This window comes from Colias eurytheme, chromosome 14 (assembly GCF_061535395.1).
Source record: "Colias eurytheme isolate Ceu_HAF_F1 chromosome 14, ilColEury1 Martin Lab GWU primary, whole genome shotgun sequence".
In the NCBI taxonomy this organism is placed as follows: Eukaryota; Metazoa; Arthropoda; class Insecta; order Lepidoptera; family Pieridae; genus Colias; species Colias eurytheme.
The window spans coordinates 4,189,363-4,216,957 of NC_142993.1; the positions used below are offsets into that span (position 1 = coordinate 4,189,363).

The window sequence follows — 27,595 nt, forward strand, 5'->3', positions numbered from 1 at the left end:
AGGACTTGTATCCATGGTTATGAATAAATTATTTAAAAAAAAGAATAAGGAATTGTGTGACAATGACATTGACATATTTTGACATAGACATTTGACGTTCATCTTGTTTGTTGATGTTTTCTTATTTTGATAATTGGTGCTTAATTCTATATTCTTATCAGTTATCTTATTTGTAGGTATATCTAATGCTGTAAATATATAGCGAACAGCGTAATTTAATTATAATAATTTGAATAACATATAGTGATAAGTGATTTCGTAAAAACTTAAAGTAATTGTTATCTCATATAATAAGATGTCTCAACTAGGCCCTGTAAGTATTTGAAATTATATTAGTACATATTTAAAATAACTTGTATTCAAATAAGAAACGATTAACAAGTCTTTTACAGGAACACCCAAAAAATCTCATACCAGAGCTATGCTCCCAATTCTACCACTTAGGATGGGTTACAGGAACAGGAGGTGGAATTTCTATTAAAGAAGGGTAGGACTTAGTAACCTTTATCAATTCATTATTTCTGTTACTTGCATTACAATGTAAAATTCTTAGCTGCACTGCAGTTTCACCCGCGTGGCTCCGCTTCTGTTGGTCTTAGCGTGATGATATTATATAGCCTTCCTCAATAAATGGGCTATCCAACACCTAAAGAATTTTTCAAACCTGACCAGTCGTTCTTGAGATTAGCGCGTTCAAACAAACAAACAAACTCTTCAGCTTTCTTATATTAGTATAGATTGAGGTTTATAGTATAGTTAATAGTAAAACTGTACTTCTATGGACGTCAAGTTGAGAGGTAAAAGGCAATTAAATAAAAATAACCTTAATTATTAATTATTTAGATGTGTTTTTTTACTAAACTGATATGCAACATTTTAAGGGATAAAATATACATTGCACCATCAGGAGTGCAAAAAGAGAGAATGAAACCTGATGACCTTTTTGTCCAGACTATCACCGATGAAGATTTAGAGCTGCCACCTCCAGAAAAGAAGTAAGTACCATTTTTTAATATTGTATTATAATTCTATGTTAAAGAAAGAAGAAATCTGTTGGACTTATGTAGAAAAAACTAAAACAATAATATTGCTACTCTCTTGCTATAAAGATTATTCATAGCGTGAAGGAGTTATTAAGTAAAGTATATTTAAAAAAATACTTCTTGTTGATACAAATAAATAAAATAATTAAATAGGTTATTCATACATTTATTCAAATAAATTATTTCTTAGAATAAGGGCTGATTTTTCAATCCTTGGTTAAAAATTATTTGTCGAATAATGTATAAAACTACCATTTTAAAAACGTATTTTAATCCGTATTTGACAGTTTACGTGACATTTTAATATTATCGTGTAATACTTTATTGGACGGATAAATTTTATCCAAGCATTGAAAAATCGGTCCTAAATGTAATACTTAAGTGATTTTAAATTTCAGATTGAAGAAAAGTCAATGTACGCCACTATTCATGCTAGCATACCGAAACCGTGGTGCAGGGGCTGTTATCCATACACATTCACCACACGCAGTTAGATGCACACTTTTGTATGACAAGGAATTTGTTATTACTCATCAGGAAATGATTAAGGTAAAGGCATAAATCAGTTCACTGCTACATAATACTTAACATATTTAAAGAACATATACAATTGTTTCAAAAGATGCAGACCTTTCTATTAAGAACCCGGCGGAGGCCGCTCGCAACTGCAATTCGAAGCGAAGTCAAAATACGCTCGAATATTGTTGTCTCTGTTGCACAATTCCCGCCGGCCCCACGCTTGAATGCGACAGCACGACGACCGATGGAAATTTGTGATTAATTTGAATGTGTGCCGTAATACCAAAAATGATGAATGAAAACTCGATACTTTTCCAATTTTTTTTGCATATTGTGTAACTTAACAATATAAGCCATGTTTCGAATTACATTATATTAAGAATATTGCCGTTTTTAATACAGAATTGATGAGTAGAAAACATATCATTTATACTTTAAAAATGTGAGAAATACAAATTGTTTACAATTCGTTGTATTTAAGTATTTTGCAATAAAAATCATTTGGGAACCTAGATAAATACTGTCTTATTCCGAATAACAGCACAATAAAGTGGAAATATGCTCAAACTGAAAATGATTTTGGTATTACGTTTGTATGGAAAAATTGTCGTCCGCCGGCCCCTTAAGTATTAATTTGAATGTCTAAGTATTGGTGAGTGTGTTTTCTATGAGGTTTTGGGAATCCTATGTCACATGTTTACTATATCTACCAACAATAAAATTAAATATTGTTGGTAGAGATAGTAAACACTAAACATGTAAAGTCAGATAAAAAAAACAATATGATTACTAAAGCTGCACTAATAATAATTTATTTTATTCATCAGATAATTCTTCATTACAGGGTATAAAAGACGCCAAATTGAGACGCTATCTACGCTTCGATGAGAAACTCGTAGTTCCTATTATAGAGAATACTCCTTTTGAAAAAGATCTTGCAGGCAGTCTAGGAGAGGCGTTAGAAAAGTATCCTGGTACAAGTGCGGTTCTTGTCAGACGGCATGGCGTGTATGTGTGGGGTGATACATGGCAACAAGCAAAGACCATGTAAGATATACTGATTTTATTGCTTTTTCTTTTAACCCATTGAGCCCCAAGTGGCCCGATCGGTCCACGACACAATAGATTTTCTATCCTGAGTTATTAATTTACATTCTAAATTTTACTGTACACTGCTTAATTATTATTTTTTACAATTGCTTCTAGATTTTTATTATTAAAATAATTTTTAGTTAAATTATTAATAATTTTGCAGGACTGAATGCTATGACTATTTATTTGAAATGGCGGTAGAAATGAAGAAATTAGGATTGGATCCAGCTTTCAATCCCGAAACTGGAAAAGTAGAAAACGGATCAAGTTAAGAAATTTAATTTACAAGAAAGGTACATAATTTAAAAATATAGTTTATACATTGTTAAAAAATCTTGTTATAGTTGTTGATGTTTTTTTAATAAATATATTTTCGATATTCAATTTTTTACTTCTCAATGTTCCTTAACAATTCAGTAAAAATACTTTCAGATATCACATCAATGGTCTTTTCTCTCTTTAAATCGTCTTCTTTCTCACTCTTTAACGTTCGGCGGCTTATGCCGTGTATACTAGATGCGCATTTATTTTTAATTAAATCTTTGATTTCCTCCAATTCCGCTTTTGATAAGAAATTTGTATTAGAGTAATCTCCATCTAAAGCAGTGACATCTCTTTTTGCTATTTCATATAAAGAGGTAAGGTCTAATTTTGTTTTTCTCTTCTTTTCAAAAATAGCTTGTTTACGATTGAGTATCTTCTTAAGATCTTCTAAGTATGGACGATTATCTGATATTTTTCCATCTATGATTTCTACTTCTTTGTCGTTCATTTTGTTCAAATCGTCATTATGGATATTGTATTTAACTTTAACCGATGATGGAATTCTGGCATTAGCGTCTGAAAATTTAATTGTTAACAGAACATGAAAATATTAACGGTTTTTCATAACTATGAATCCAAATATTCTTTTTTATGCAAGCATTACATACAATAGTTATTATAATATTATTTACCTTTCTGTTCATTTAGTTTTACCGAAAAATAAACTCGTAATTTTTGAACTGGTTTAGCGAATGTTTCGAGGTCATTTACTTTTTTATAAACGTCGTATTCAAGACATACAATTTTCTCTTCTAGTTTTCTTACTTCAATGTTATCCTTTTTATATTTTAAAAACTTTTCTGCTATAACCTTTAAGTTTGGAATCTCAGTAATTTCTATATCTTGGATAGAGTATGCTTCTGTCAGAAAGAAAGTTTTACGTTAAGACAAATTCTCTACAAATTTACTTCTCGTAGTAAATAGCTCTGCAATACAAACATTCTCGAAAGTACCCTCGAGATCTATGAGATTACTTACTCTCTTTGTCCATTATTAAAAACTGGTCAATATCATCCGCATTATCAATATCTTGCCACTCATAACCGCATTCCGCTTCAGCTAATAACGGTTTAATATCTTGCATTGGATCATATTGAGAACCGTGTTCAATCTTAGGTGAACTCCCACAGAGAACTTTTTTTAATTCCTTAATCTGCTCTAGCGGGTCAGACATCAGGGGATCAAAGCCATATTGTTCTAATAAAATATTTTGGTACTGAAAATTTTTAAGATTTAATAGACTTGACTCTGTTTTTATACGCAATTGCTTCAAATTTAATCAACTTTACCTGTTCTTGTACAGTTTCCGTACACAATCCTGCGTCTTTTGACTCTGGGGAAATATTGCAACACCTGTTCGTCATAGGTTTGTCCATCTTAAAATAATTTCTTTTTGATTTAGGCGGATATACTTCTTCAACTTCGTTATTTCTATCTTTTATTTTATAGCTGACATCATTTCTTGGATTTCGGTGGAGCTTGCGTTGATTTCGATACATTTTGAAAACAAAAATTTTTTCCCAAACATTTTAGACCATCTTGACAATTTGTGAATTGACAAAATCTGACAAAATCAAATGATTTTGAAATTTAATAAAAACTGACAATGCCAAATTTAGGTACTGTTTAAAACTTTTTCAAACAAAATTATTGAAATTTCATATTTTTAAAGTTATATCTGTGGCACAGAATAATTAATAGTAGCTAACGCTATCTGTGGTTATATCAGAAGACCCGGAAGTAGTGCCCAAATTATTTTTGATTTATGTATGTGTTTAGTAACTATCCCTATTATTTTTCTAGACCTTGCTATATTTCTCAAACTAATTATCTTGTAATATTTATATATTACACAAGATTGAAATATTTATATTACAAAGGTTTACCTTTGTTAATTTATTTCCTTTTCGGAAGTGTTTTCTACCTAGGACCTATAATCCTTTTGTAGGAGGCTCCATAAAATTATTTTACATTCAATGCTAACCACTTCTCTCAAGTAACTAAGTGCATAATTAAATAAAAAGCAATTTAATTGTTGTTACTTTTTTATTGAAACAGGAGGATTTGGAACTATCGCACACTAGGTAGAGGTAAAAAATATTATTTTCATTTAATTCGTGGATGGTACACAGTAGTGCTAATAGGATTACATGTTTCGTTTCTTGTTAGCGTTCGAATAGAGATCAAGACTTTATCACAGTGTGGTAGACAAGTAATGACAGCTATGGAGCGAGTAGGATTAAAAATCTTTTGTACTGCGCGACCGTCAACCTGCAACTAAAGAAAAAAATATTGATAAGAAAGTGGTGTACTGGGAAAAAATATTATTAGAGCTAGCGCGCACGAGCAACTTTGTCTCCGCAACTATTTTGTCTACGCAACTATTTTGTCTCCGCAACTATTTTGTCTCTCCACCCATGGGCTAGTATGAAAGTGCGCGCACGTAGCGACGCAACTCCCCATACAAATTGATGGGAGAGACAAAATAGTTGCGGAGACAAAGTTGCTCGTGCGCGCTAGCTCTTAGAGTTTAGCTATAAATATAAAAGTAAGAGAAATGAGATTTACGATAAGTTTTTTATCGTATTTGATTAAGATATAATATAAATATATTATTATAAATACTTTTCCATTTGTTTTTCGTGTGTGACGTGTGCATCACGTAGGAACAATTTAATAGAATACATACCTCATAGCCCTGAACTTCTGAAATATCATGTGGAATATTCCATTTTATAAGAACGGTGTGATCTGAAATCCTTCTGAGGTTATAGAAGTTTGCCTTTAATGTTTCTTGATTATCGTAAGGTCGAGAAATCTATAATTTGAATGAATAGTTAGGTTGGCTTTAAGTCTAATGTAAATTATTATATTTTTCAAATGATTTTTTTATATATAGGTAGGTTAACCTTAACGGAAGTTTTACTTGGGCGATCAATTAATGATGTAGCTTTAGTAGCTTTCAACTCTGATTCAAGCATTGCGCGCGAAACCAATCCATCTAGATACCGCCGAAATGTTTTTTCTTTCTGTAAAGTAACAAACTTGAATTATTATTAATTTATTTAGTTAAATATATAAGTAAATATTATCTACTATGTGCATTTTGATGGCACTAATCGTTTAGACGGTTCAAATTTTTTAATTAATTAGGTATAAGTTTTCACTAGCTACTTCATTACAATATGCTCTAGGAAATTTTAATAATTCAAAAAAGAAGCGAGTGAAATTCTTGTTTCTACAAGGACTTTAATCATTTGAAATTAAATAGGTAAGTAAACATTATAGATACCATAGTATTGCTTTGTTTTCTTTTGGGTGTAGCCACATTTTCTTGTGTATCACGCCGAATTTCTCGAGAAATTATACCTAATACTTGTTTTATATCTTCTTCTAAGAGCGGAATTTTACAAATATATTTATTGGGTGTTGTCTTTTCAGTGTTAATAAATAGATTTTTCCTCAAAACATTAATAGGCTGTACTGAATCCAGCGTTTTAGGATTCTGCAAACGTTAAATAAGAATATTAAACATTATATTAAAAGCGTTATGTAAATAAAATTTAAGTAAAAGGGTTTAAAATTTAGATTAGTAACCTTATTGGTTTTCTTTGGCTGTAGAATTAATTCTAAAGCTAGGTCCCCCCTGTTGGAAGTGTTGTCGTCTGCATTTAAAAAATAGTTATCAGCGCTACTTGTGCAAGCATCCTTATAAAAATCAGCATCTTTAAATATACATGTAACTGTCGTATTCAAACTTATGTCTTGTTGTGTTTCACATTTATCTGTACACGTAGATGTATTCAATAATGGTAATTTCTTTATCATCACATCAGATGTTGTCTCAGTGAATTTGTTGACGATACGTTTTCGTGTTATGATTTTAGGATTCGATGATAGTCGTTTTAAAATTATTTTTGAATGCTTGTAAAAACCTTGATTTAATTTATGTCTTTTCTTAATACGATTATTGCTATAATTTAATAATCTACATTTTCCCGATCTGTCCCCAAAATCATCCTCGCAATTATGTACACTATTTTGAAATTGAACACAGTCAACATTTTCAAGTAAATTGTGACTTCCGAATATTGGTTTTAATTTTGTTTCATTTCCTGATGTCGTAGAATTTGATGTAATAGAAGATTCTTTTGAGTTGCCTGGACTTTCTACTAGCATGGGGTATATTTTATTATCACCAACAGTATTATCATCGTGGTTTTGCGTGAAATATTGGTTTGGTTGAATGGAACCCATATCAGTACTGTTAAAAATGGTTTCATGCAATTGTTTTAATTTCTGAGATATGCTTACAAAATTATTATTGGCCATTTCATAAGTTTCTAATATTTCATTCAACTTAACTGAGAAGTCTTGCGCATCTTGTAAAGTATTTTTAACTTTGTTATAATCGAATGTAGCAATATCTTTACTGTATAAAGTTTTCATATACATTGGACACATGCTTTTATTTTTTTCACCATACGAAGAGTTGGAATATTTTATATTTTTACTGTGATCATAAATATTCTTATACGAATAGTGACATGTATCTAGTTGCTCAGAAAAATCCAAAAAAGGCCCTGTAGTTTGACGGTCATCTAATAATAATTGTAAATGAGGTAATTGAGAATTGTTTATATCTTTATTCTCTACAGGAATAGACGACGATTTTCCTCGGAATGACAAGATATCATAACTTTTACGATGAGCAACGTAATCCATTCTTTCGTATCGAGAAAAAGATGGAGTCAATAATTCATTTGAATTTCTAGTACTGAAATATATCGATGGATCTTCTACCCTATCGAAAATTGTGAATGATTTTTCGGATTCGTAATTTTTATGTTGAGAAAGCACATGATAAATTGATACATTATGTTTACTTTTAATTCTTTTAGATGAACGGGCAGGTTCTAGATTCATATCTTTAGTCATTGCCTTTAAAAATGGTTTACTAGGCAATTGTGAACCATTTATTACAATTTTACATAAAGATGGCGTTTGCTTTGTATCTTTCTTAATTACATATTGAAGTGTGGGTTGATCTTGAAGGCATTGGCCGAGATTGTTTTGCATACAATTTATACATTCACAAGAATCACAATTACAATGATTAGGGGCATAGTTGGCTAAGAAATCCGGTCGAATGCAAGCGTTGTTAATGGTAGTCTTGCTTCTTGAATCGTCAAAATTTCCACAATTGAAACATTCGCAGTTATTACACTTACAATCGCTTTCTTTTATTATTATACTCTTATTTTTTCCCAAATATTTATTGCATTTATTATATTCACAGGTTTCACGTTTACCGAAATTTGTATTTGGAACGGACGAATTTCTATTAGACTTGATACACGATATGCACTTACATTCATCACATTCGCATTCTTTGACCTTCTTATCCCTTAAACAGTCTTGTTGAGTTTTAGCATACATAGCAATGATGTCTGTTTTATTTATTTTTTTACTAGGATCGAACTTTGGCCAAACGTTTGTGATGAAAAGTCTCCTTATATCATAGTCATGGCCATCTCTTTGTATAGGCTTATTCATGATGCCCTTATGCGTTTCACATCTACAGCTTGCACCATCAGATTGGCACGAGTCGTTCGTACATGTGTCACACGGACAAAACGATTGTGTCACCGTGCCTGTTGATCTCGCCCGCATATTACTAGTAGTGTTGTAATTGTGGGTGCAATTAGAACACTCACATGGTGAACAGTCACACAAATCGCGCCGTACATACTCCTGTACGGGTGCTACGAAAACAGCTTTCGCTGAACGCAAAGGCATTGATCTGCATTCAAGACAACGACAAGGTTCGCAGGTACACGGCTTTGAAAAACTTTCGGTGCATTTTATACACTGGCACGGTTTGCAATTACAACTCATTATTTTTGATGCGCCTTTTGTTATACCGCGACAATCTTTTCTATCACATCGTATACAGGGACAACCGTCGTGAGGGGTTTCTTTGATTTCACAAATGTATCGATATAAATCTTTGCACTCATTGCATTCGCACGGTTTGCAGGAACATGTTTCTGTTCCGGGAAAGAATGAAGTGACAGGTATGCACTCACAAACTTTACAGCTGCATGCTTTGTAAATTTCTTTCAATCTACTGAATATATCTTGTTTGACATTGCCTATTCTCGACACAATATCGTCACGCTTTTTGTCGATAGAAAAGGATTGCTTAAAATCTTTTATTGGAACATTCATAATTTGTGCACTTAATTGTGCCGTCGTTTTACTAATATCTTTGCAAGGATATCTTAAAAAAGTATTTTCAAGCCTCGTAATCGACGCTTCTCGACATTCGTCGACTGAGTCTACAGTATAGTTTTTATCAGCGAGTATAGCTTTGTAATTATATTTGGATTCTATAATCTTATCAAATTGCCCGTCTTTAGTTTTTACCGTTTTGTGGTAACTTGTTTTTTCACAAAAATCCACGTTTCTCGGTAGGCTGCTATAGGTTTTGTAACTTTCGTAACTTTTTTGTGTCTTCAAAATAGGTTTACTTTCGGGTTTATCTTTAGGGTAAACCATACACATATTAGATGGTTTGCAATCATTGCAGGCGCAAGCGCTTTTTGCTAGATCGCGTCGGATAGTGAAGCAACGGAGAGAATCGCATTCAGAACATGAACAGTTAGAGATTTCAGCCTCAGGAATATTTTCTACAAGTTGGTTTTTACTTTCCGGATGATTTGGCGGATGTTCGACGTTATCGAACAAATCCTGATTATTTCTATTTTCTCTTATCATTATCTTTGTGTATTGAAACTTTCGGAAGGAACGCAGGCCTTGTGATACAAACTTGTTGTTCGAATTACCTGCAATTAATATCATGTTATAGTTACTTTCTTTCCTATTAACCAGATTTTATTAATATGATTTAATAAAAATCGGAATCGGTAGACCTTCCAGATTAAATACATATGACTGAAGTCACCTTAATTCCACCATTTCTGATTTAGATTATTTACGACTCTTTATGTGCCTAAGTTACTCACATAAGAAAATCTTACACTGTATTCATATTTCTCTGCTTATTTTTTGCATTTTTATGATGCACTGTTATTAATATTTCTTCTTTACATGTTGTATATTTTTAACTATTTTTAATTTGGATAGTAAGATACAAATATGACAATTTCTAAATGTCAGATATGGCAGAATTTTGAGATTTATAAAAAGAATAAACACTGAACTATTTCGATCAAGATTTCGACCAAAAGTATAGACGATCTTTTTTAAGGTATCTATACATATTTGTTGCTTCTTGGTTGGTTGCGATATTAAATCAAAATTAATTATTTAAGAAAATATCCTACGGGTGATAAGTAGGTACCTAGTATATAGTATGCTACAAAATTTCTACTCTCTATTTAGAACTATCTTATGATACCTACCTATTTATTCTATTCAATTTATCACCAATATAAAAGAATCTTCTAATGACTGTAAGTTGGTTACTTCTAGATTTTCAATAACTACCTACGTCAACATTACATAATTTTAGTAGGCATAGGTATATAAAGGCATTATCACAATAATAATAAAATAAAACAAGGGCTTATTAAATATTCATTTAATCCATCAATGAAATATCATTCGTTAAATAAAATACATAAACCAGTACTACAGTAATCGATTTGTGAGATTTTTAGTACAAATAATCGTCTTCAAACTAATTTTATTATTTACACAAAAAACGAAACACAATTGGCACGGAAGAAACTCGTTTAATTCGAATTAGAAGGGTACATGTTTGTTCGATATGCTCGTCGTAATAATATTGTATATTAAGGTTATAATGTGTACCTAAGTGTTATATAATACAAAGTATATACAGGTCGCTTAAGTCTAGACTAAAGAAGGCACCAGAGTGAGGTCGGTGGAGGTGAATCTGAAACAACAAAATAATAACAATATACCTATTATTATATTCATAATCCGTGTATCAACAAAATCATTAAGAAATGCGATACCAAATTCAATTCAATAGATAAATATAGTTTTATCAGTTATTCCATATAACACACAATTAGGAAAAGAAAATATCTAGTCTTGAATAAAAATAAAAAAAATATTAAAATCAAGAGAATTAAAAAACTCAATATATGCAATGGGCCAAATTATAGTTTTATTTTCGATATAAAAAAATACTTACATATAAATATACGTGACACTAGACGTCCGTACTCCAAACTATCGCATTTGTACCTAGCGCACAAGATGGACAATTCTAGAACAAGACAAAACAATGTTTTTATTTAAAAAATACAAATAATTAAAATTAAAGAAGATTTTTTTTAATAGGTCAATGTTAAGTAATGATGTAAGTATCAAAAAAGTAATCTAGCATACCTAATCTTAAAAAAATATACTTACAACTATACTTTCTATCGCATTTGCTAGCTGTTCTTCCATAATCTTAACATCGCCATGCTCTAAAACTTCCTGAAACGTAAAACAGATTTTGTTTAAATAAGATTATAATTATTTAAAAGAGAATAAACTTGTTCGTGTAGTTGCCTATCAAAAATCCTTGCAAATAAATTAACCATATCACATAATCCCAATGCAAGTCTTGTTGAGTAGAGTACACATACTATGAACATGGAGAAGACCGCACGCTTCTAATCTATACTGATATTATAAAGCTGAAGAGTTTGTTTGTTTGTTTGAACGCGCTAATCTCGGGAACTACTGGTCCGATTTGAAAAATTCTTTCGGTGTTAGATAGCCCATTTATCGAGGAAGGTTATAGGCTATATATCATCACGCTACGACCAACAGGAGTGGAGCCACGGGGGTGAAACCGCGCGGAGCAGCTAGTCCTATAATAACAGCGGGTACACAGTACACACACTTGCCAACATTTGACCGCGACGGTCGCGTGCAATGCGTCCTTGGCACTTCTATCAGCGCCGTACACAGAGTACATCATGAAGGATACTTTATGGCGTATCGACACATGTCGCCGGGTTTCAGACCGCCTTGCCGCTGAATGCAGGCCGCCGGTTTTACCGGCGGCAAATTCACTTCATTTCGAAGCCGCAAGCAAACTCCCGCTGGCAACAGCGGGCTTGCCAAAAGCCACGCGTACCGCAGGTAAAAGATGTCGACGGGCATGTGTGGATGCGCCATTACGTTACCAATCCTACAAAAACAGCTAACTACACGCACCTCTTGACACTGTTTGACAGCAGCAGCAGCGTGTGGAGCAGCTCACACTCACGAGTCACGTCCCCGCTCTGATTCCTTGGCGTAAGTACCCGCACCATACATAAAGTACATGATGGAAGACACCGCGCCTTGCTACCCCTTTTACCAAGAGCTACACGCTACACGCACCTCCTGACACTGCTTCACAGCAGCAGCAGCGTGTGGAGCCGCAGCACACAGTCTCGCGGCCGCACACGCACAGCTCACACTGGCGAGTCTCGCGGCCCCGCGCACAACGCCCGCGTTCCCGCGCCACCGCTCCGAGTCCTTAGTGCAAGTGCCGGCGCCGTACACGGAGTACGTCATCGAGGATACCGCGCGCTGCCATTCCTTTAACGTGGTCGGTGTAAATCATAGGATTTATAAACTGCACTTTAACGAATGAATATGATAAGTGAATAATTCAAAATTCAGTATCCTACTCATTAGCAAAATGCCGTTCATATTTGATTGCAATACGAAAGTAACGTATGTATAATTTGACGCGATTTTGATGTGCACCTATCTATTGAAGGATTTCCCTATAAGTAGCAGTAGTATAGCTTTGCCATTTATCAAAGTACACATTGCTATTTGTATAAAAAATTTTGTTTATTACATAGGTAGTAATCGAGTTTATTCAATTGACTTCGTTAAATATTTTTTCTTACATAAAAGTGCATAACTATTAAACATTGTGAATGTGAATTTGGCGATATTGTGCACCAGGAAAAACGGAACGGATATATTATGTTGAAATATCCGATGCCGAAATATTATCAAAACAAATAAATTAACAACAAAATGATAAAAATGGTAATATTATAACAATTGAGATATAGATGTTAATCATTATCCCAAGACCACATTAATGACATTATTAGTTTTAGATTGGCTATCGCATTAAGTTTTAGTCACAAATATAAAGCGACTCACCTCTGTGTCAGTCTTAGCGTCAGCGTCTCCGATAGACCTTATGAGTTCTTTCGAGATCGCCATCAGTAGGTAATTGGTAATCTTTGCCTTTGATTCTTCAGTTATTTCACCGTTAACCGGGACAATCTCCTTACACAGTCTAGCCAAGTCGTCATCGACTGTATTGTGTATTCTATCGAACAGATCTTCTATTAACTGGCTGACTAGTTGACTTCTCATGGACGGACAGGAGCATCTCGCCTCTGAGGTGATATAGCTCATGCTGTGATGCATTCTTCCGAAATCGCTCTTTGGTCCGGCGTTGTATATCGAATAGCCTTCATCAACATATTCAGTTCTATCCGGTTTGAGATCAACTCTAGACGCGTGGTACGTCTGTCTCATATTCTCACTTCTCATCTCCTCCAACTCTTCAGTCTTTATCGACAATTCGTGACTTATCGTCTTTAATTTCTCGTCACATTTCCGCTTGCATTGGTTCAAGGCTTTCTGCGTTAACGCTAGCTGCTTTTCCAGAGATTCCACCTGAGAAAACATATCTCCTTAGATGGTGACTTGTTCCCATGCAATATACACGTCACTGAACATGCACTTGTCTTCGTGATACGAGCGGAACGGATACATGCAAGCGGCAAGCAAGCGAAAATATGTACAAAAGAAAACTAATTAACCCGCAGATGTTTTGATTTATAATCATTGAGATGGTCAAAATATTAACTCAACCAAAGTTTATACCATTGTTTTCTTGCAGAATCAACTTTAACGGGCGGAACAAGCATATGCATACATAAATATTCACACAAAGAACAACAATACTCTAAATACATACACTAACTACACACACAATAACTAACTACAGCTCGAACACACAACTAACTACAACACATCTAGATAAAATTTTTATTTTCTTATAGTAAGTTATCCTTTAACCCAAAGCCCCGAATAAGCTTTATTAGAAGCATTGCCCCAAATTAGTAAAAAAAAATTAAAATACCTCCTCCTTAAGTTCGCTATTAGTTACTTCCAACTCTTGGTTATTCTTGCAGGCTCTAGTAAGCTCCTTTCTAATACATTCGAGATCTCCAATAAACGCCATTTCAGTCTTTTTGGATACTTCGCGATGATTTTTCAAATCCTCATCCAGTTGTTTGTTCATTTTACGCAGGTGGTCTATTTCTTTCTGTTAACAGTTTTAAATAAAAAAATCTTAATGCGATTGATGGTAAGAAATTAACGATCCCATTGGATAGCTTTGATGATAATATCTAAATAGCATAAATATTTTGTTTTTAGCTTCACTATATTTTTTTAAGTTTTTATTTTTACATCTTTGGTTTTATTGAGAAATTACTATAATATGACTCTTGAAAACCGAACTAAGGTTCAACAATCTTAATTCTCACATCAAAAATATCATCTAACTTACTTTAAACTTAGTCTCGACGTTTTTAAAGGCAGCTTCCGCCTTCTTAGTTTCCGCATCGGCCTTCCCAAACAGAGCTGTTAATTGACTATTCTGAGCTTTTAAAGCTTTAGCGTCTCTTTCTGCTTTCTCTAATGCTATTCTCATACCAGATTCAGACTCTTCTACTTCACGTAGTTTCTTCTTTAACGGCTCGAAACATTTTTTGTATTGGTCGCGTTCGGTTTCTAGTTTCTTTACCTGAAATTAACGTGGAAAATTTTACGTTTTGATTCAAGTTTACATGTACATATATGATAACTTAAATATTATTTTCAAGATTGTATACAATCTTAAAATTTATATCTGTATATGGCTACATTTCTTTTTTTTTTTTTTGGGTGCATCCGATAGCAAATATTATTCCCAACATATACTATGGACTACATTATAACTACTGTCCCCAAATTCTCCGAGATCTGTCCCTATCAAGTTAAATGGATATTAAGCTTAAATTTTTACGTTCTCTGAAGATAATTATAAGCAGAAAAAAAAGACGGGTTGCACTCCGGGAGAAGTGAAAACTTGATTATTAACGTTCAGCATGTTTGATATTTTGGAATGGTATCCTTCTTACGCTTTTTCGATCAGGTCACGTGTCCTGACGCGAGTTTAAGATTTTATACCCATTACAGAAAAAGTGCTCAACGCCGCTAAAGAAGTTTTCACTTCAAAAAATTATTTTCTTATCTTTATGTCTTACCTTTCCTTTAAGCAGATTCTCTGTAGCCTGCGATTCCTCAATTTTCTTCTTATAACCACCTTCCATTTCTGCCCACATGTCATCTGCTTGAGATAACATCTCTAAATACGCAGTTTCTCGTCTTTCTAATTCTGACACTCGGTTCTTTAGTTCTTGTTCACTTAGCAATAGTGCTCTTATCTTGCCGCTCGCGAAACCGTCCGCTGGAAGCTGTAATAAACAATATTTCATAAGAAAAATAATTAAGCTATTGCATAGCTTCTATCGCGGGCCTTGAGCACGGGGACCGAATCCAGTAATTTAGTAACGAAAAACCTCACGCTCCCCACTCCGACGGGCGCGGAGGTGTGGCTTGAAGGCATAGCATGCAATGGCTTTACCGCGGCAGTCCCCGAGTGCCACACGTCTTTTATAAATACATATTCAGTATTACAATGAGATGAAGACAAGTTGATATTGTTTGTCAAGGTTTAGTTTATGCCTAAATGCAAATCATGTTTGTTGTCACAGAATTCTTCAAGTAAAAATTTAATGGCTAATTACTGTTGCTATTCATTACTTCTACATGGATACGCTAATTTAATTTATGTAATTCTCCTACCTTTTCATCTTCTTTTTCCTGCCGTAATTTGACTTCCAATTCTTCAACCTTTTCTTCAATTCTATCTTTTTTGATATCAGCGCCATTAACAGCGGCCGCGATTTGTCTCCTTGCCGTGTCCAGTTCTTGTTCAAGCTTCTTTACTTTAGCTTCAAGGTTTTTACATACTTCATTCATCTTTTGTTCGATTTGTTTCTTCTCTGAGAGCAATCTGTAAAATTAATTTTAAATCAGCATTTTATTGTTTGAAAGTATGTAATTGTATATGATTTGCATCCCGTAGTTATAGCTAAATATAGTAATTATTTTACTTAGTAATTTTACGTTGTATGTTTATATTATGTAGATTTTTAATTATAAATTGCTGCTGTGTTATCGCGCAAATGAATAAATTCAATTTGGCTGCCCAATTTATTACATAAAAATTGGTGAAACTATTTTTTTCTTATTAGCATCTAAACATACAGTAGGTATAATCATCCCATGCTGTGATAGCTAATCAATTATTGTATATTAAATATTTTATATTTGATACATTCTCTACCACTTTTGATAGAAAAAGAAATTAATTTTCTGCAAAGCAATACTAACTAAGTTAACTCGATCGACCTATTTTCATATATTTGAAGGTTATCTTACGTTGTGATCTGTTTCTCCAGTACTTTAACACCGCCTCCCGTAGCCACTTGCATATTGTTCCACGCAGAAACTGCGGTACAATTCCTCTCTTCAACACGTCGCATCTGCTTTATTGTAGCTATCGTCTTCTTTGTGTCTTGGTCGAATGGACCCATGCGACTTATTAACGCTCTCTGGAATTGAGTTTTATTGTTATGATGTTAGGGATGAAAATTGTTTGGGGGGTTTGTTAGGAATAACAAAAATAGCAATAAATTTTGAATTTGAATTTGATTTATTTGACTTTTTGATTGTAATTTCCTCCTCCTTTATTTTGAAGACGGTTAGAAAGGAAGTCATCATTGAAAATTAAAACGCAAAATTAAGGTTTCTATTTTCAAGTCTTGGAACAAACATCATTAACATGGCTTAGCATTAGCATAATCATTTATTGCATAATTAATTGGCATGATAGGAAGATCCAATTAGAATAAAGTTAATTAAGTTATACAGTTAATTAGGTAATAAATTATTATCAATACCTGACTTCCAATATCGACAACTGCGCCAAATACACGTATGACATTCCATGCTATCAACGCAGGCACCGCTCGCTCCAAACTGCTAAGCCTTGATAGAAGTTCGTTCTGAAATAATTTTATACACAAAATAAATTTACTGAAACATGACGTACGGGACCTAATATTTGATCCAATCGCGCTAGAAGATGGAATAGTTTTCAATATCATTAGGTGATATTTTTCCTCCTAAGTATTAGGAAACTTTACAGAAACACATGAAATCAATATCTTCGTTTGTTCGTATCGTTCAATATCTAGAGAATATATGAAATATTTTAAAATCAGTTTCTTCTTAAAATTTCCTCAAACTTCTCTCTCTGCTATTAAGGACTATATTATGTATAATTCGGCAAATCCTTTGTACCAAAAAAGTTTACTACTAGGCTGTTTTTGTACCACAACCTAAATTTAAACACCAATTATTTTAATACAATATTATTACATCTAGCATCTATAACCTCACCTCTCTAGACTTCAGCGCACACTCTCTATCCGCGAGCTCCTGCAACAAGCGCTCCGCTTGTGCGCGGGAAAACTCGCGCTGTTCCGTCATGTCTCTCAGTTGCACTGAACACAACTCGTAGTCCATTTCCAGCCTGGTACCAAATTATAATTTAAAACTTATAAAAAATCGTGTACTACAACAAAATTATAAGATATGAACACTAAAAACCATTAAAGAGTTACTTCAGAAATAACCTTCTTTGACGATTTTGAGAAGTCGAAAACATTCAAGGAGCCGGCATCGATAATTACAAATATATGTGTAGATAAATCGTATTGCTAAAATATGAACACTGAAAATTATTTGATTTACTAATGTAATAAACTTCTTTAAAGACGATTTTGGGAAGATTGGAAGATCATGATATAATCATGAGTCGAAAAGATTCAAGGAGACGATTCTAAAATATGTGTAATAAGTGACGGTTTTTTACACTTTTTTATTAAAAAAAATCGTCGAAACGTTCCTCTTCCGCGTTAATAGTAGGTACTATAAGCGTGGGCGGCATCGCATTGTAAGCAGGTAATTAACTGAGTTTACCTATCTTAAGATATGTAAGCAAAAATAAAGAAAATACAAAGATGTTTCAATATTATTGTAGAAATAAGTCAAGAAATAAATAAAACTAAACGTAAATAATGTTCAATATCATCATTACCAAGGCTAAGTTCAAGAGAAATAGGAAATTGGACACGGTCGAATGGGAGACTTATAGACTTAAAATATTAGTAAATGTTAAGTAAAACAGTGTCAAAGGAGAGTTCTAAATAAGTTGTATGATGAAAAATACTTATAGAGCAATACAAAAAGGTCTCTGAATTAAGTACTTTGAAAAAAATGTACTTACTGTTGCCAATGTAGTCGAGTGTCATTTTCAATTTCTTCTAATTCACAACATTCCTCTTCAAGCCTCTCGTATTTGTCCTGAAGTTCAGTTAATTGCGTTTCCAATTCCTATAAAAATCCATCAAATTAATTTAAAATTATACATTAATGCATAATAAACATAAAATTGTCAAATTAATTTCTCCTGGAATTTATATTTTATTACAAATCAATTGTTAAATACTCACTTGTATCCTATTCTCAAGTAAAAACTCCTTTTGCAGACGTTGCGCTAATTTAGACTCCTTAACATCCTGTGCCGCTTCGTATATCGATATCTTCCCCTCCAAGAACTTGAGTCTCCTCTCGTAATACTGTTTGTGTTTCTTCCCTAACTTCACACACTTACATTCTAAACAATCAACTTCATCTTTCGAGCTAAGCGTTTTATTCCTACTCTGTTTCTCTAACTTCTCCCTTATACTATTCAGTCGTTGTATTTCAGTATTCAATTCACCGCTGCATTCAAAGCTATCGTTAAGGTCGGTCTGAGTCTCTTTGCACTCAGTTTCGACGCCCTCAAATATACCGCTCTCTTGCAATATGTTATTTGGTTTTCTTTCCTCGCAAAGACTCTCGAGTGATTCGGATTTGTATCCTTTCTGCTGGTACGGTGTGACAGTCGCGATTGCTTTGTGAGTTTTGTGCGATAGTATGTCGGTTTCCGTTCGTAATCTCAAATCACATATTCTTTTCGGTTTTGCCTGCAATTAATTTAAATATGAATAAATCTAAACATTTTGGTAAATATATTTTATTTTTACATGTTTCGTTGTTTATGACATTCATTGATCTACAATATTGACAATTTCAAATATTTTATTTTAAATCACAGAAAAGGTTTGACTCTATCAATATAATGAACCACAGTAATGAACTTACCTGAAAGCATTCGTCTTCGCTAACAGAACTGCTTAGCGCTTGATAATTGTACAACATCATCAAAACTTGTTCCAAGCAGCTCCTGTCGTCCACCGAAACAGCATTCAATATCATCTGCTCCAGATGTTCCTTCACTGGATTGCTCTTCAACGAATCACTGGTTTCTGAATTCCTGTCCAAAATATCTGCCATGACTTGCGCTTTAGCGAAGTCTTCTTTGAATTCATCGTGCGGCGTATTGAGCTGCCTTCGGGGATTGCAAGGACTGCTTGGCGTGTGTGGGGACTTGTAGCCGGAGTCCATTCGCTTTAGTTCCGGTGATGCCGAGTCCTTAATTCGGGAGCCTGGGGACACGCAGCCCGAATCCGAGTCTGTTAGGTTGTCCCTAGCACCCTGCAGATATATTTAAAATAAAATTTTAATAATTACAACTTTAAAATATTATCTCCGTGGCATTTCATCTATACAAATATTATAAAGAGGAAAGGTTTGATTTTTTGTTTGTTTGTTTGTATGAATTGAATAGGCTCCGAAACTACTTGGCAGATTTGAAAAATTCTTTCACTGTTGGAAAGCTACATCATTTCTGAGTGCTAGTGCTGAGGCTAGGTTTTATCCCGGAAATCCCACGGGAACGGGAACTATGCGGGTTTTTTTTTGAAAACGCGGGCGAAGCCGCAGGCGGAATGCTAGTTTAATATAAAATAAGAATATTTCGAGGTGCGTAAATAATATGCTAAGTGATGTATTAAAGTCGACAACAACAGCTTGACTGTGACCTGATTTGATAATAATTGGATTTAGAGATCAAGATGTTTTATGTTACTACTATCGCATAATTTTATGTAATAGAATTATTTTATGTTCTCATATAAATCGTGTCATTAGTTTAATTTGAATTTATTTAAATGGTTCCAACTCCTTATCTTAATAAATAGGCATACATAAATAATGAGATTTATTTGTTTAAACTTTGGCAACATGATTTGCGTAGGCTATAAACTCTTACTACTTATGGACAGTCCCACTACCTACTGTCGTTCCCATTTTAGTAATACAAAGCAGTGGTATGAAGTAATGTGTTATGCTAATTTAACAAACTGACAAATGTTTCACAAAGCTTGTTCTTATGGACAATACACGTATGATAGAGATCAGTTGTTACCGTATTTGTGGCATACCTAGGTACACAATCAAGAGCTTAACCACAATTGATCTTAAGCCGTGAAATCGTTTGAAATTTTGATATAGCGAACTAATTAACTTGGCGGATCTAACTGGTGGTTACTTATTGTGGTTTACTTTCAATGATTGTGAAGAAATTTAGAAGATTAATATTGTAACAGATAAATTCGTAGCAAGCGTACCAGAAAAAGTAGGTTACGTATTGTATTTTATGAAGCATTTTCAAGAGAAGAATTAGAACAGGAACTAAAGAAATACCAATATCGTGACCACTAAAGATAATCATTGTAATTTACTTTTTGATTTCAAAACAGCACCATTATAAACAAACCGATCCACCAACGCGAAATGTATTGCGTACTCGTTAAACATATACATACAGGCAGTTAATACGGGCGATAAATCAAAATTAAATAGAGCTAAACTAGACATGGTTACATAAACGATATAGGTCAATACGATTCACTGATGCTTTGCTAGTTAGAGAAGAACAGATTGCCTCATATGGTTTCACATTTGATACGCATTGCGCTTCCAACCGGTACAAATAGAATTTAATTGCTTTACTAGCGGAAATAGGAAACGGTAGCAAACCGAACTGGTCGAACTGACGTCAGGAGATTAGAAACCTAGCAAGATTCTGTTCTGACTTTTTTTATTAATAGGCCTTTAAAAGACCGTTCACCAAATTGACAATCTCGTAATCTTGTTAGTCTGGAAGTCGTTATTTTAACAATCAGTCTCAAGACATAAAAATATGATTTAAATTATGTCACAACAGTTCTTACGCGTTTACAATCAATTCCGACATGGCAGGAAGCTGTTAAATATTATGCCTATTTCCGGCTCAGTCTCAAGAGAAAATATTATTTAAACTAGTGAAGTTGTGAGCATACTGAACCATTAAAATGCAATTATACAATTTACTATAAGCTCTATCATCAAGTCTAGATTCTGGCTTGTAACTAAATTATTATCTAATGTATACTATTAGTATATAGTAAATATTTAGTCATCTAAATTCATAATAATTAAAATATAAAGATTCCTGCGTAAACTAATTTAGTAATTTGTATAACTTGTTTTCATGGCTCTACTTAGGTATCTTTGCTTTATCTAGACAATTTTAACTACGTATTTTCATAAGAGACATTAGACATTTTACTTTATATTTATAAATATCGCGTATAATATCAAGGCGCAGGAGATTTATTATCACAATCGGATAAAGAATAATGTGCTAACGAGATAAACTACAGCCTTGAAGCAAATATCCTTTCCTTTTCATTGGAATCTTACATTCCAGGCGTTATTTAGCCTCCATTCTCGTAAAAACATTGCGTTAGTCACTTGTTTGTTTAACACATTATTGTCTAGGTTATGTTGCATGCATTGCTACCTCCGAATTATTACAAGATATAACAAAAAAGAAGGAAAGTCGATTTTCTCAATGAAAAAGTTGATGAAAACAAGGCATGTATGTAAATATGGCATAAATTTGAATGTTGATATCATCCTCATTTTACTTTTAACTGGTTGCTTATCGTATCTGAGTTTTCTTTCGAGTTAATTGTAAATTATGCATAACAGATAATATGAGCTCTGTAACTACCAGCTGCCAGTATTGATAATTACCCATACTAACGGTAGGCATTGTTCATTATTCTACATTCACATAATATTGTCTAATCATGTATTATTAGCATTTGCGTAATAGCAAGTAATAGTTAAGACTTGGACTTTGAAGTTACGATAAAAACAAACTAGTACAAATACTACACCCAAAGGTGGGTATGGAAATATCGACAAACAAAAAATGTGACTTATTAAAACATTCATATTACTAAATTACATCAAAGTTGCGAATCGATTAATTATGATACATACTTAATAGGTATATAAATATCTATTTATTCTTATATCATGAAAACGTTCTATCTTTGTATTCAATATTGATTTCTAAAAACTCAGCTCTCATAACAAACATTGCATGCATTTCACAAAAATAAGTCACAAAAAGAACTGTGAGGCTCGACCGATTTGCAAGTCAATACAATAGCACTAAGGTTCCGTATAAGGCTATGAATTTGTAACAGGAAACAGATGACGAATAGCTTTATTGTCGTTATACACTGCTAATAAAATCACAGTTAGGTATATTAAAAGATAACTTTTAATAAGATGATAATACTCTAATATTTACATAATAATAGTTGAGTATTAATTGCTACTGATTTTATGTATTAAGAATACGCATAAAACATATTCGATGTTTAACGATCATTATATGTATTTTAATTACATATTTAATCGATGAACATTAGGCCCATGCATTTAGGCCATATTATTGCGTTGCTTCATAGCATGTTATTATTTTAAGACGATTGTTTTGAAAATATTACAAAAAGTGACGATTATTATACCTTAAAAGTCACCTTGAATATAAAATCAAAAGTCATCTTCATCTTCAGTAAACATTGGATTGCATTTCTAAATAAAATAAAAATAGTTATTTGGCCAAAGTCATTGACATACAATGTCGTCAATGGCCAAAGTCCTAATATTCAAAACTTTTAATTTTGCTTGTATATCCGAAAATTTGGTAGCTACTTAATATCTTAAACTTACTTATTTGTAATTTTAATTTTTTGTTGAATTCATTAGTCAAACAGTTGGTTTTTCAAGTATCTGCGTGTTTTTCCGCTTACACCTACGTAAATGTAGAGGCGTTTTTAGAGATTAACGGATAAAAATAATAGGTATTTGTGAATATGGTTGGATAATTCTTGTCCTTTTTTTTAAGGATTTCCTCGCATTGTATTGTTATTTTTATTTAATAAATGCAATAATTCAATTAACAATACCTAATACCAATCATGTTCTACATTATTTTGAAACTCTAAAAGAAATATTTTCATGCATAACATGGCATTAGTAGGTACCTACTGTTGGAACAAAGGCATTATATTAGTTCCGGGAATGCAAACGCAAAAAATAAAACTTAAAGGTATTTAAATTCCTGTACAATTATAATATTATGCCCATAGGTGACTTGCAATGCTGTTATTTTCCAACTCAAGAACCTTATCTTGAAATATACGCACTTGTATTTTGTACGTAAATACACACTTCAAATTTTGCATATTGCGTTACATTATATATGAATATTGATAGTATCCATAAGTGGTTTAAATTCCTTGATATACAATTTGCGTGTATACACAACAGTCATCTTGTATTCAAGTCAGTTTTCTATTCATAAGATACTTCCTGTGTTTTAAGGAAGGAATTGTGTGTACTTCAAATAACGGTCCCTGGACATCTTTGGGTGGTGTCAATAACTTTATTAAATCCATTGATTTATCAAACTATTAATGAAATGTGAAAATTTTATTTCTTTTTACATGTGACTATTTCAAGTGCTGTATCTGTTCAAAGGATAGCTTATGACATCAAAATTATCGCGAGATAAGTGACTCTATATATGTATTTGATGATCTAATTTAAAACAAACTTTTATCTACGTTCAAAGACAAGTAAACAGTATAATTAACACACCTATGCATAACTATGAATTTATTTAAAATTCATATTAAACGGGTATGCACAATAACACATAGTAATTCAAGTTTTCCTTTCACGATTTGATTGTTTGCATAAATTAAAAGGGATTAGTTATTCGCATTTAATTTATCTATATTAACACCGATTATTAATGTGTGGACGAACAAATAAAAGAATATTAAAATATAATTTATAAATACTTTTAAAGTGGAGTAACTTAGAAATCTCGCTACACCCAATTAGAAATACGGTTAAAAACTTGATGCCAAATTTACAGGTAATTATATAATATGTACTAGTAATAAAAATCCATAATGTGTTTACAATTATTATTATAAATAGGCAACAATATTGCCCAACACCTAATGAACCGTTAAAATATTTTGTTAACAATTGCCTAAACCTAACGAACCATGAAACACAAAAATATTTAAATTAATACGTTACCTCGTCCAATCCATTCATGTTCACCAACACGACACACTTGTATAATTCATGCACTAATTATAAAGGTGTCACCACACTGCACTACACTGGTACACTAGATACACTACCTTCTCGGGATGTGCGTCCTCTAGCTCGAGCAGCCTGAACTCCATGAGCTCGAGTTGGTCGCGCGCGTCTCGTAGCGCGTCCGCGAGCCGCGTGCACTCGCGCGCCGCGCTCGCCGCGCGCTCCGCAGAACTGCGGCACTGCCCGCATGACTGTACAGACACTGTGCGTTTAGCGCGCCCTTGGGATAAAGGGCTTCTTGTTTGCTTTTATTATCTATATCTATTATATACGAAAGTCTATCTGTACCTAGTGCTTTCACAGCTGAACCATAGCAATTTTTATTATGTACACTTATGTTTTTAATGCGAAAATCTGTCAACACTGAATATTTTCAATGAAGATAATATAGTAGTAGTAGTTGAAGACCATGATCAAATATACAGTGGTGGTCACATAATTAAAGACACCCCCTAATTGACGATAAAAGATTTACATTAGGAAGTACAATTATCTGAAAAAGGTATTTAATCTAGTATTATTTTTACTAAACCATACAAGACAATATGTTCTTTAAAATGAGGGATAAAAAATAGTTATATTCCTTGTTAGTTTCTACACTTGCTCTCTGAGGGAATGTAACACAAACTTTGTTTATGTACGTGTAGCTGGCCACTTAAGGTGATGAATTAATTTTTCTAACATTTACGGCCCTTTTCAAACCTTCGTAATTTTTATATTATTAAAGTTGTCGTGATGAAAATTCTTGACAAGAAAGTTCAATAGTAACACAATACGTCTACCGTTTTAGAAACATGATTCCATGATATTTTCTCGATAGAAAAAAAATACAAAGTTCTCATTGTTATTTTTTTATAATCTCTGGCATCTTCAAAATAACAAACGTAAAGTTACGACTTTTTGGATATTAACTATAAAATATACAACCTATACGTCTACCGATTTAGAATTTTGAAATATGCGATGGTTTTGAAATAAACAAGAAATACTTGAAATTAGCGCGCGACCAGCCAATATAGCGAGAGCCGCCCTGTACCTTCCTACCCCGATCGCTGCACGAGTCATTCCCGCTACGGCCGTCACACGGGGAACTTGTGTCGCTCGCGCAATCGTAAAAAAGGGTGACAACACGATAAGACAAAATGAGACAAATGGGGACAATAAAGAAAATAAGAAGAAGAAACATAAAGGTTGGAGAAAAAAGAATGCTTACAATTGGAACAAATTAATGAAGAAGTTGGTTTTATTTTAAATTTGATGATAATTGTATTATAGACGATGTTTGATATGTACCCCTGTTTTAAGTACATAACGAATGTGTAAGATTTTTTTCATTTATAGCATAGATAATCTTTTCAGAAATCCGGAATCCAGAAGGAAAATAAACCCACTGATTGTTCACAATGTGAACCCACTCCTTCGTAAGTACCTTTATTCAGTCAAAAATGTATGTTATCAACGTTCTACTGGTTTTATCGCATGATTCCATTTTTAGCAAAAAGCAACAAAGTGCAAAGAAATAAAAAATCATGGTGAACTTAGTGGAAGTATGGCGGACGTGATATGGAACAGGAGCTCATTGGAGTAGTATTATATTTAAAAAAAATACGAAAAAATTTCAAGAATTACATTTCTTAGTAGGTGGTAGATAAGTATATGTTGTATAAAGAATTTGATGTTGATATTTATTTCATTTATACTTACTACACCTGTGCGGGAAATTGCTTAGTACTAAAACAGGTTTATATTCATATTTACATAGTAATGTGAGTTTTAATTTCGAATAATTTTGTGTAAGTATATTAAATTGAGTTCCTGGGTGATCTGGAAACACAATTGGGCCCGGAAGATGGCGCTGCAGTCACTCCTCCTAATCACATGAACCGATTTGGGTGAATATTTGTGTGCACATTTCATTGTTGTGGGATGATTGGTTGATTCGTTTTCACATTAGCTAATATTATGTATTTTTGTTGTAAACTTAATTTAATGTTTATAATACATTATTATTGGTATTTAAATAAGCCAGTGTTCGTCTCACATTGCTGTACCTGCCTACCTACCCTACCAGGGCCTAACTTTGTTCTGGCTATTTTATTTTGATTATTTGTAATGAATATTACAATTATAATAGAGTGCAAAAAATAAATACATGCGTCAATATATTTTGTGTTTTTTTTTAAAACAATTTTTCTATTTAAAAAAATATCATTCCGACCGCGGCTTTACCCGCTTGGAATTAGGTTATATCGTGAATCCTGTTTTATCCCACAGAAGTGTTCAGTTCGGATAAAAAGTATCCTATGTGTAAATCCAGGCAATTAGCTATATTTTATCAAAATTGGTAATGTAGTCTTGACGTGATTAAGTAACAACTAACAAAAAATATACAAATTAACATCCAAAGTTTCGCATCAGTTTTACTGTATTAGTGATATCTTCCACTCTTGACTTTGACTGAGAAGAATTAGGGTTTATAACTCCTTTCAGAAATAGTACCTTTCATTTCTGGGCATGATGTAATATCTACGTCAGCATCAAATTCTATCTAAATCAATTCAGTAGTCCGCGTTATTGAGTACCATTTCATTTTTTCAGAGTAACAATATTTTTTGTTATTTTAAAGATTATTTATAACCTGTATTATTTTGTAATAAAGTAAACATTACGAAATGATAATAATTATTATTAAAAATGTCTAAGTAGTTGTTAAAAAGAAGATTATTTGTTTATAAGCAAGAAAATAAAACCAATAAATCAACAATTAAATAAATGTATGACAATATTATAACTGTATGACGACTCCATACATGTTTGTCCCGAGTCAGCCAGCGGCAGCGCGGCGAGTTTGCAAGAATGACTTCGCGCACACCCGCGTTTGCGATAGCGAGCTATTAGACTCCGCCCGCCAAGCAGTGGATTTTTTTTTGTGTATCGTCTTAATTAAAGACAACAAG

At 33.1% G+C, this 27,595-nt stretch overlaps 4 protein-coding genes and 1 long non-coding RNA gene across 7 annotated transcripts in view; 2 read left to right on the top strand and 3 right to left on the bottom strand.

Moving 5' to 3' along the window:
- The first annotated feature begins 98 nt into the window (after positions 1-98).
- Positions 99-3,033, top strand: LOC149902803 (putative methylthioribulose-1-phosphate dehydratase). Its single transcript, XM_090109348.1, has 6 exons — positions 99-313; positions 393-487; positions 882-995; positions 1,442-1,592; positions 2,407-2,609; positions 2,818-3,033. Exons 1-6 carry the CDS (start codon positions 296-298, stop codon positions 2,924-2,926), a joined length of 690 nt encoding a protein of 229 aa, XP_089965474.1. The 5' UTR covers positions 99-295; the 3' UTR covers positions 2,927-3,033.
- Positions 3,034-3,042: 9 nt separating this feature from the next.
- LOC149902804 (uncharacterized) lies at positions 3,043-4,477 on the bottom strand. The gene is made up of 4 exons (XM_090109349.1): positions 4,268-4,477; positions 3,957-4,194; positions 3,611-3,838; positions 3,043-3,494 (listed from the first exon to the last, which is right to left on the bottom strand). Exons 1-4 carry the CDS (start codon positions 4,475-4,477, stop codon positions 3,043-3,045), a joined length of 1,128 nt encoding a protein of 375 aa, XP_089965475.1.
- A 556-nt stretch (positions 4,478-5,033) lies between these two features.
- LOC149902805 (uncharacterized) lies at positions 5,034-9,814 on the bottom strand. Its single transcript, XM_090109434.1, has 5 exons — positions 6,576-9,814; positions 6,271-6,483; positions 5,888-6,007; positions 5,668-5,796; positions 5,034-5,255 (listed from the first exon to the last, which is right to left on the bottom strand). The coding sequence occupies exons 1-5, from the start codon at positions 9,756-9,758 to the stop codon at positions 5,085-5,087; spliced, it is 3,816 nt and encodes a 1,271-aa protein (XP_089965560.1). The 5' UTR covers positions 9,759-9,814; the 3' UTR covers positions 5,034-5,084.
- A 755-nt stretch (positions 9,815-10,569) lies between these two features.
- Positions 10,570-27,595, bottom strand: part of LOC149902806 (uncharacterized) — an 82,102-nt gene continuing 65,076 nt past the window's right edge. Inside the window, exons 8-23 of one of the 2 annotated variants that reach the window (XM_090109654.1) lie at positions 24,680-24,829; positions 19,377-19,769; positions 18,683-19,198; positions 18,457-18,563; positions 17,568-17,700; positions 17,066-17,170; positions 16,545-16,717; positions 15,906-16,116; positions 15,305-15,514; positions 14,566-14,802; positions 14,134-14,319; positions 13,140-13,664; positions 12,354-12,554; positions 11,388-11,456; positions 11,167-11,241; positions 10,570-10,902 (exon numbers count right to left, since the gene is read on the bottom strand). In XM_090109654.1, the coding sequence (XP_089965780.1) occupies positions 11,185-11,241; positions 11,388-11,456; positions 12,354-12,554; positions 13,140-13,664; positions 14,134-14,319; positions 14,566-14,802; positions 15,305-15,514; positions 15,906-16,116; positions 16,545-16,717; positions 17,066-17,170; positions 17,568-17,700; positions 18,457-18,563; positions 18,683-19,198; positions 19,377-19,769; positions 24,680-24,829 (3,273 nt within the window). In that variant the 3' untranslated portion in view covers positions 10,570-10,902; positions 11,167-11,184. Of the gene's footprint in view, positions 10,903-11,166; positions 11,242-11,387; positions 11,457-12,311; positions 12,555-13,139; positions 13,665-14,133; positions 14,320-14,565; positions 14,803-15,304; positions 15,515-15,905; positions 16,117-16,544; positions 16,718-17,065; positions 17,171-17,567; positions 17,701-18,456; positions 18,564-18,682; positions 19,199-19,376; positions 19,770-24,679; positions 24,830-27,595 lie in introns of those variants that run through there. The other variant, XM_090109653.1, reaches the window with a different exon arrangement.
- LOC149902807 (uncharacterized) lies at positions 25,296-26,641 on the top strand. 2 transcript variants are annotated; one of them, XR_016457484.1, is made up of 3 exons: positions 25,296-25,874; positions 25,998-26,059; positions 26,134-26,641. It is a non-coding gene; the product is annotated as an uncharacterized LOC149902807 (long non-coding RNA). The 2 variants fall into 2 exon arrangements; XR_016457483.1 differs by having other exon boundaries at positions 25,296-25,828.

Bases quoted from the DNA above. Each gene is read 5' to 3' on its own strand.
- LOC149902805 (XM_090109434.1), bottom strand. From the start codon at position 9,758: ATGATAAGAGAAAATAGAAATAATCAGGATTTGTTCGATAACGTCGAA. The intron at 6,484-6,575 runs GTTACTAATCTA...TAACGTTTGCAG, and splicing joins AGCCAAAGAAAACCAATAAG to AATCCTAAAACGCTGGATTC. The intron at 6,008-6,270 runs GTATCTATAATG...GTTACTTTACAG, and splicing joins GAAAACAAAGCAATACTATG to AAAGAAAAAACATTTCGGCG.
- LOC149902804 (XM_090109349.1), bottom strand. From the start codon at position 4,477: ATGTATCGAAATCAACGCAAGCTCCACCGAAATCCAAGAAATGATGTC. The intron at 3,839-3,956 runs GTAAGTAATCTC...TCTTTCTGACAG, and splicing joins TTTAATAATGGACAAAGAGA to AAGCATACTCTATCCAAGAT. The intron at 3,495-3,610 runs GTAAATAATATT...TTAAATTTTCAG, and splicing joins AAAACTAAATGAACAGAAAG to ACGCTAATGCCAGAATTCCA.
- LOC149902803 (XM_090109348.1), top strand. The intron at 488-881 runs GTAGGACTTAGT...CAACATTTTAAG, and splicing joins GGAATTTCTATTAAAGAAGG to GGATAAAATATACATTGCAC. The intron at 996-1,441 runs GTAAGTACCATT...TTTAAATTTCAG, and splicing joins CTGCCACCTCCAGAAAAGAA to ATTGAAGAAAAGTCAATGTA.